The 9,056-nt window shown below is 33.3% G+C and overlaps 1 protein-coding gene across 1 annotated transcript; it reads left to right on the top strand.

Moving 5' to 3' along the window:
- Positions 1-5,350: 5,350 nt before the first annotated feature.
- On the top strand, positions 5,351-7,793 carry LOC147393373 (homeobox-leucine zipper protein HAT4-like). Its single transcript, XM_086456697.1, has 4 exons — positions 5,351-5,636; positions 6,040-6,338; positions 6,466-6,545; positions 7,149-7,793. The coding sequence occupies exons 1-4, from the start codon at positions 5,483-5,485 to the stop codon at positions 7,546-7,548; spliced, it is 933 nt and encodes a 310-aa protein (XP_086312823.1). The 5' UTR covers positions 5,351-5,482; the 3' UTR covers positions 7,549-7,793.
- The last annotated feature ends 1,263 nt before the right edge of the window (positions 7,794-9,056 follow it).

Genomic DNA, 9,056 nt, shown 5'->3' with positions numbered 1-9,056 from the left:
ACAATTACAAATATCAAGATGATAAAGATAATAAAAGGCATTTTTGTGATTTAAAAAACTAACTTGTTTATATGGTCGTGTGGGACTAAGTTCAAATAAAAATCTTGTTGTCCAACTATTTCTACCTGGCCTTCCTCATTATAATAGTAAATATGTGAAAGATTTTTATTATTATTATCAATTCAACACCTTGAGATACAACAATTAAAATCCTTCTTTTTTTTTTTTTCTTCTAACATTTTATTATTTAGCATTGATGTTGGTACCCATCGACAAACCTTTGATTCCTAAGTCAGATTCACATTTCAATTTTGAGTTAGAATCACGTAGAAAATCAAAGCATAGTGTATACCTCTTCTTATATAGGTTTATCATCCATTTTTTTTTTGTGTGTGTGTGTGTGAGCGTGGAAACTCTCTCTGTCTCTTTTTTTTATCAGTGCATCATGTTCTCTTTCATTGATTTTTTACTATCATGTAGGCTTAATTTGCAGTTAGGGACAATCATTTGATCTTTTTCTAAAGATGTGTATACTCTCGAGAGTCCTTCTTGAGAAATCCGTAGAGTAACTCCAGAAACAAAACTTAGGAAGGAGACCCATGGGTAACTAGCCTCCTAGCTAGTACTAGGGATTCCTAGCGATAAGTTGAAGCTAGCAAAGTGTTCTTCCTTGGGAGTAACATTTGAGATCGATATGTATAAAGTTAGATAAACTCAAATCCTGAAACATCTAAGAGAAAATATAAGGAGTTGATCACTATGTCACCAAAAGGGAAGGGAATCATGATCAAATTGAAGAAAAAATGAAAGATACCAAAAGAGTCCCAGAGAAAATAAATTAAAGAAATGTAAAGAAAAAAATACTCAAAATAAAAGGACAGTCTACAAGTTTATATAGGAGGGTAATTGATTTTGATACAATTATTTCTTCTACGAATCTAACTTTAACATTAGAGCTTCTTTGGCAGATAGAACGCTAAAGCTTATAATAAGTGCTCTTTGAAAATTTTATCTGGTTGCATTGTGAAACTAAGGGTATAGGTGAAATTTTTCATCGTAATCATCAATATTTACAAATTTCACTATAAAAAATGCATAAATGTGGTATCCCCGATTTACTATCATCGAATCTTAATTGGATTTTGTGACGAAATTATCTCGAGATGGTAAATCGAATCATTCGAACAACTAGTTATGTAAGAATTCACCACTATCCAATAGAGTCAAACCCTTGATCTAGGAATAAAATCCTTTTATTTCATAGATCAGTGTAATGAGCAAGGAATATTAACCATCGTGTTGAAGATCCCTAGGAATTTATTGTAATCTATGATACTAACCAAGTATGATATGCCTACTTTTCATTTGGAGGGTACATCAATGACATAAATAAAGAAAAGGGTGTTATTGTAATTTAAGGATATAAAGAGGGGGATGGGCATAAAAATTCAGCTATAGACATCAAGTGAAGGCAGGGAGTATGGAAGGGCCAATGATTGTATGAAGTGCGTGTCTGGGGGTGAAGGGGACAGGATGACATCCACGGCTATAACAAGTGGGGCCCACCTATCACGTCTTTCCTTTGTCTCTTTGCCACGTGTCACTCAATGTCTTATTGTCCCACGTGAATTGGGGCTGGTTTTCACTTTTGCACCCGCTACTCTCGCCCCCTCCCCACGTGACCCCCAACACCCTCTGTGTCCTTGTCTGACCCCACACTACATTCCGTTCGACTCAAACGTCTCAACCTCTTTACCTTGAAAAGCAAAGAGTATGTATACAGTGCTTCCATCGCATATAGAGCTTGGTGGTCCCAACATTGTTAATGTTGACACGTCATTAAGCTATAGAACAATTTAGTCATCTTCATAATAATAACTTGATTGGTGATACAAAATCACATTAAAAAAATATAAGTATGAGTCACCGACAAAGTTAAATGTTTGTGTATAGGCCCCTCGGTACCTCTACCATGTTTGGTAGACAGAATTATGAGGCGAGGACATCAAATTATTTGCACAAAGAAAATAACAGATTCAAGATTTTAATCATATATTAATTGAGATTGATGTGAGGAAGTTGCATCAAACTCGGATGGGTAGTGCTTTATGTGATGTGTCTTTATCTTAGATAATGAAGTTTTAATAATAGAGTTAACATTAAACAATGGACCTCATTTTTAAAATAATATAATTAGCACTTATTATTTAAATTTAAAAATTATTTTTCTCACAAAATATATATATAGGGTCCGTTCAGCAACAAACATTTTGGCAAACATTTTGACAAAACATTTTTCAAAACATGGGTTAGAGGTTTTGGAATGGGCTGATTTTTGGTGAGGATGATCTCTACGGTCAGGAGATAATCCTCACCAAAAATCAGCCCATTCCAGAACTTCTAATCCCAGTTTACAAGTTGAAAAATCGTGGACCGTCCATTTTTAATGGGGTTAGAAATTTTGGAATGGGCTGATTTTTCGTGATGATGATCTTCTCACCGTAGAGACCATCCTCACCAAAAATCAGCCCATTCCAAAACCTATAACCCATGTTTTGAAAAATGTTTTGCCAAAATGTTTGTCAAAATGTTTGTTACTGAACATTTCCGATATATATATATATATATATAATGAAAGATTTTAGATAAATTTGTTTATCTCAAACAACATGGGCGACTTACAGTTGGGTACTTTACCCCAATTTTTTTTTTCAACTCTATAAAGATTTATGAGCTATTATGACAGATAATAGCGACAAAAAAAAAAAAAAAATTGTTGATATCACACGCACAAAAGAAATTTCTCTTTTTTTGTTTTATTTTTGATAGTCAGGTATCTTTGTAAATAGGGGATTGAGATCATATCTGGGCTTTGCCCAATCCATAGACCAGGGTCTTGTCCAGGGACTAGTCCTGGAGCATATGCAACACCCGCACATCACACACACCAGGTAAATAAGGGAAATATTATTTTCAAATTTAATTGTATCCACAAAATTATTTTCAAACTTAATTATCCTCATGCAGAAAATATCCTGGCTCTACTCATGATCCCGAGGTCTAATTCATCAAACCTAAGTTTGAAGGAATCTGATGGAGTTTCTTTACTAAAGTTTCAATTAATCAATTTTAATAAATTCCAATTTTTAATGATTAAGCGGTGGTATCGATCACGACAAACTTGTTGGCTTGGATTTGAATTGTATGATTATGTTTAAATAATTTTTGAACCGAAACTGTTGACAATCTCATGTTGATATTACTATTGATGATAAGTAATTCATTTACTTTTCATAATGGAATCATCAATTATGCTAATCTTTAGGTGTCGCATTCTCGACTAGAGAATGATCAAATAATGGAATGAGTGCTTGTAATTTTTCAAAATCTTTAGGACTATTTTAAATTAGGTTCCATATCAAATACTTTATCTTAAATCCTGATTGGTGACATGTCGTCGTCATAATGCGATGGTCAATATAATTTTGATTTGACTTTTTATGGTAAAGTACAAGTAAAATGGCTGTGAAGGAAGGCCATAAAAAATAGGGGAGTTGCAATCATAATCTTCCAATTATGATTTGAGAAATGTCGATTTGTGGTCCACATTACTATTTTTTGAAAGTTATTTATGGTTATGATTTGATTTTAAGCTCTTGTTACCAAAATTAGAAAAAAACAATTATGATCAAAATTTGAAATAACAAAAATCAGAAATGAGATTTTGTCATGTTTCTTATGTTTTTGTATTAAAATGATCCTTTTACACTAAGTTTGTGATATTTGGTATCCTAACTTAGGATCAAGATTAGTAACAATTGATTCTGATTTTAGATTATTAAATTAGTTTCTAGGAATAATATAATCCGATGTGATTTTGATTTTTCACGATCACGTTCAAATTATATAAATTGACTTTCATAATTCAAAATCTCATTTTTTTTTTCCAAAGTCTCAAATCAATTCCTTATGGCATTATTTTTTTGCATTCTTGATTGAGTCTTGATCATCTTGCTCCCCAATGTGGCATACTCTCCTCACATGGCATGTGCTAGAATCATAGATTTTATGCATCGGGATACACATATACACATCCTCATAAATGTCCATGTGTGTATCTCATGGTGTAAAGATCTATGGTTATAACACATGTCACATCAAGAGAGTATTTTAAGTATGCCACGTGGGGGGAGTAAAAAAATCATTACTTTTCATGATTAAATGGCATTTTGTAAGGAATCGTGATAATCTGATTACTCCACGTGGCAAACTCAATCAACTACCTTGACGTGACAAGTTCAAGAATCGTATATCTGTGTTCTTCGGGATACACGATTGCACTTCTCCATAAAAAAAGTGTATTTTGAATGAACTTCGTATTCCGAAGAGTGCAGATCTATGATTCCCGAACTTGTCACATCAGGTAGTTGATTGAGTTTGCCACGTGATTATCGTGAGTCTTTTGTAAGGTGAGGGCTGAGGGGTTCACGTGACTCCCTAAATGTAGGGGTGCAACTTGGTCCAGTTCAAATCGAGAATCGAATCAAATCGATAGCTTTAGGGTGGTTTGGTTCGGTTTGCAATAACAAATTGCAGTTTGATTCCGGGTTATGAAAATGAAGAATCGATCAAATTTGATTCGATTTTTGAAACCGACCCAAATAAAGACATATATATATATATATATATATATATATATATATATATATATGTATATAATAATTATTATGAATTATTTTAGAGGTTAGGACATAGATTAATGATCGTTTATGAATAAACTAATAATTTTTTATGAATAGATTTGTGATTTATTATATAAAATTTTATGTTTTATTTTTATTAAAAAATATTACTTAGAATTTATAAAAATATTGGCAATCTGTAGAATCGAATCAAACCAAACCAACTTTAATTTTGTTTGGGTTGATTTGATTTCAAAGAAATTTGGATTGGTTCTAATTTTTTTTTTTTTTGAATGAAATCGCCTATGTTGGTTTTTTTCCAATTTAACCTCAAACTGAAATAAGTTACACCCCTGCGTGGTTAAATGTATACGATTTAGACTCAGTAAGTAAATAGTCATTAATTGATAGAGCTTTAAAGCAATTAGTTTGGGGACGTGTCAATTTAATATTGATTCAACAGCTTAGCATCTTCATTTAATGACAGCAAACTTCCACTCTAGACTATAGAGTGGGTAACAGTAACAGTGGTAAGAAGGAGTTAACCGTGGTTAAGATTAACCGGGTCAAGGTTAGGGTTAAAACAGATATGATTGTGATAATTGGCGCCCTGACACAATTATGATTGAAGTATTGTAACACAACTTCTATATAAAGCCCTTATTTTCCTGCCACCATTGTACCCAAAAAGCTGTAAGCGAAGCCCTACACCTCTCCTTCTCTCTGCTTTCTCAAACCCTAAAAGTCGAAACCCTAATCTTAATCTTAGACACAGATCTAAGAAGAAGAAAAACAACAAAATGATGATTGAAAAGGAGGATCTAGGGTTGAGTTTGAGCTTGAAATCTACAGAGAATCGACATCCTTTGCAGCTGAATCTCATGCCTTCTTCGGTTTCTTCTTCGTCTCTTTTGCTTCAGAAGATGTCCTGGAATGAGGCGTTCGCTTCTTCAGGTACTTGGAGATCAAACTTCGATGTTATTTTTTTGTTTTGAGGAGGTTTAGATCCATGCGGACTTCTAGATCTGGTTAAGAATCTGTTCTTTTTTAAACGATTGAGTCGTTTTTGGTGATTTTTAATGGATCCTTAGATAAAAATATGAATTTTAAATCCTTTAGTTTCTTTTTAAGATTCGAAAGTACTGCAAATGATCTTGATTCCGATCTATGAAATCTTTTACTTCCTGAGTCTCTGATCTACTTTATTTCTCCATTTATGAATCTTTATTTGCTAAAACAAGCGAGATTTAAATGTTCTTTATTAATAAAACCGTCAAAATCTCATTATTTTTCTTATTAGACAGATCGGTCATCTTTGAGACCTAAATTTTGAATCTTTGTGGTTTTTAAATTACAGAGATCTACAGAGGCGATACAAGATCGTTTCTTAAAGGGATCGATGTGAATCGAATGCCATCAACGGTTGACTGTGAAGAAGAAGCAGGAGTCTCCTCTCCAAATAGCACAATATCGAGTGTGAGTGGGAAGAGACACGAGAGAGATGTAAATGGGGAAGAAAATGAGATCGAGAGAGCTTGTTCGCGTGGAATTAGTGATGAAGAAGATGGGGAAGGATCGAGGAAGAAACTTAGGTTGTCGAAAGATCAGTCTGCGATTCTTGAAGAGAGTTTCAAAGAAAATAACACTCTCAACCCTGTAAGTAAAATCTTTACTCCCTTGTTCTTAATTCGTTTTTATTTGAAGGTCATTTTTGTTACTTATTTTTTTTCCAAAAATAGTGGCAATTGTGTGACGAAGTTTGCAATTTGTTTATATTTTGTAGAAACAAAAAATGGCTTTGGCGAAGCAACTGAGCCTCAGACCTCGACAAGTGGAAGTATGGTTTCAAAATAGGAGGGCAAGGTAAGATATTTCTTTAGCTAGTTGTGGGTATTTTCGGAATTTAATTGGATATGCAGCTTTATTCATAACTTTTAAGGCTGATTTGTCAGTATGTTGGGTGAAAAAAATTGTGAAATTCGCGCACTATCGACTGTTCCAGCAATTGTAAATTATTTTTTTCGGTTTTTTTTAACCAGAGAAAATCTAGGGTAAATTACAAAAATACCCTCCTTAAAATATATTATTTAATAATACATATTTAGAGGTAAGGGGTATTTTAGTAATTTAAAACATTTCTTTTTTTCTTTTTCCTATTTGATTGAAAATGATAATTTAACCTTTTTTCGGAATTAAAATGAATGGTGCTCTGAAATTAATAAAATTTGTCTGAATTAATTGGACTTTTGTAATCTTTAGATAAAAATAATTAATTTTTAACAATGTAAATATTTATTATCTAAATCAAATATGATATTGTAACAGTGCATCTTCTAATCACCCTATTATATAATTTAAAAAATATATATAAATACATATAATTCTAATATGATTTTAACCATGATTTTGTATTACCATTATACCCCTGGATGTTAGTGTTATTAACAAGAATTAAAACATATGCAGGACGAAGTTGAAGCAAACAGAAGTAGATTGTGAGTTCTTAAAGAGATGCTGTGAGAATCTAACAGAGGAGAACAGGAGACTACAAAAGGAGGTTCAAGAACTTAGGGCACTTAAGCTATCCCCACAGTTTTACATGCACATGACCCCACCTACCACACTCACCATGTGCCCATCATGTGAGCGAGTCGCTGTCTCAATGACTAACTCGGCTGTGTCAACTCCTGCCGCTGCACCAACAGCCGTTGATGCTCAGTATCACCCAATGGGATCCCACTCCCAACAACACCACCACCACCATCCTCATCATCAACATCATCATCGTGGCATCCCTGTCAACCCTTGGACCGCCACTCCCATCCACCATCGAACATTTGATGCCCCACAACCTCCTCGATCGTAATTATATCCACAGACAACAATTAATGCTTTGTTTCTGAATTAGAAAATGACCGAAATAGATGTTTTGGTCGTCGCCATCTTTATTTTTCTTAGGCTTTTTTCCAGTTGTGGTTATTAAGTAAAGTTCTGTAATTAGGAAAAGTGGGAGTCAAAAGTTAAAAAAAAATTCATGAGTATATAACTTTTTTGATGTAACATTTCTTCTTCTAAGTTGTAATCCAAGGAGAAGGTTGTGTTCTTCTTTTACTTTTACTTTTACTTTTACTACTAGTAGAAGATGGCATTTGCAAACGAACATATATCATAAGGTCTTGTTTGTATTTTAAAATAATATTGATTAAAGGGATTATGAAGATGACATAATAAAAATGAATACTTTTGTAATGAGAAGTAAGCAACGTGATTTTGTCAAACCTCTTCTACTCCGCTCCGCTTCTCTCATTATAATATATGGTAAGAATAATGCTATAGTATCATCTCGATGAAGAAAAATGCTCCAGTAACGTTGAAGTTGACGTCATATCCCACATTGCTGATGTCGATGTGTACAGAACCATACATGTATTTCATTCAGATACGAGTGAGAAGCATCTATGATGGTTCTGTGCACACCAATGTTCCCTACACACCTCCATTTTTATTCATGAGTATATAACTTTATTGATGTAACATTTCTTCTTACAAGTTCTAATCCAAAGCGAAAGATAGTGCTCTTCTTTTACGTGTATATATATGTGTGTGTGTGTGTGTCATGTTCGGCACCTTACTATTTACCTTACGTGTTTTGTCGTATATGGGTTAGAAGGATTGAAATGAGCTGATTTTTAGTTGGATAATCTTTATGGTGAGGAGATTATCCTCACCAAAAATCAGCCTATTCCAAAACTTATAATCCCATAAAAAATGGTTTACAAAAAATGAATGGTCCATGATTTTTCAATTTGTAAACATGGGGCTAGAAGTTTCGGAATAGGCTTAGTTTTGGTGAGGATGATCTTCTCACCATAGAGATCATACTCACCAAAAATCAATCCATTCCAAAACTTTTAACCCATGTAGGACCAAACACGTATGACAAATAATAGGGTGCCGGACATTTTCCTATATATGTATACAAACACATGTGAAGGATACAATGATTTATTTATAATTTAAAATATTGATTAAAGGGATTATGAATATTACATAATAAAAATAGATAATTTTGAAACGAAAACTAAGTAACGTGATGGTTGAAATTTTCTTAGTTTTTTTTTTTTTTTTCCACCTGATTGACAGTGATTATATTAAATTGGAAAATGCTGGAACGACACAAACAGAAACACAAAGGTCACAAAAATGATGTGGTGGCGCGCACATAACCATAGATGTTTTTTACTCATATCTCACCAAAAAGCATCTACATAAATGTGCGTGACACCACATCATTTTGTCACCTTTGTGTCTCCATTTGTCACCCCACCACTACTCAAATTAAAATTCAATGTAAAAGTAGGGGTATTTTATGAC

This window comes from Akebia trifoliata, chromosome 10, assembly GCF_017979445.1.
Source record: "Akebia trifoliata isolate Shusen 1 chromosome 10, ASM1797944v1, whole genome shotgun sequence".
In the NCBI taxonomy this organism is placed as follows: Eukaryota; Viridiplantae; Streptophyta; class Magnoliopsida; order Ranunculales; family Lardizabalaceae; genus Akebia; species Akebia trifoliata.
The sequence above is the reverse complement of the archived record's forward strand: the minus strand, read 5'-3'. Positions and strand labels throughout refer to the sequence as shown.

Coding starts and splice junctions, on each gene's coding strand:
- LOC147393373 (XM_086456697.1), top strand. CDS start 5,483: ATGATGATTGAAAAGGAGGATCTAGGGTTGAGTTTGAGCTTGAAATCT. Junction 6,339..6,465: donor AAAATAACACTCTCAACCCT/GTAAGTAAAATC, acceptor TATATTTTGTAG/AAACAAAAAATGGCTTTGGC. Junction 6,546..7,148: donor TTTCAAAATAGGAGGGCAAG/GTAAGATATTTC, acceptor AAACATATGCAG/GACGAAGTTGAAGCAAACAG.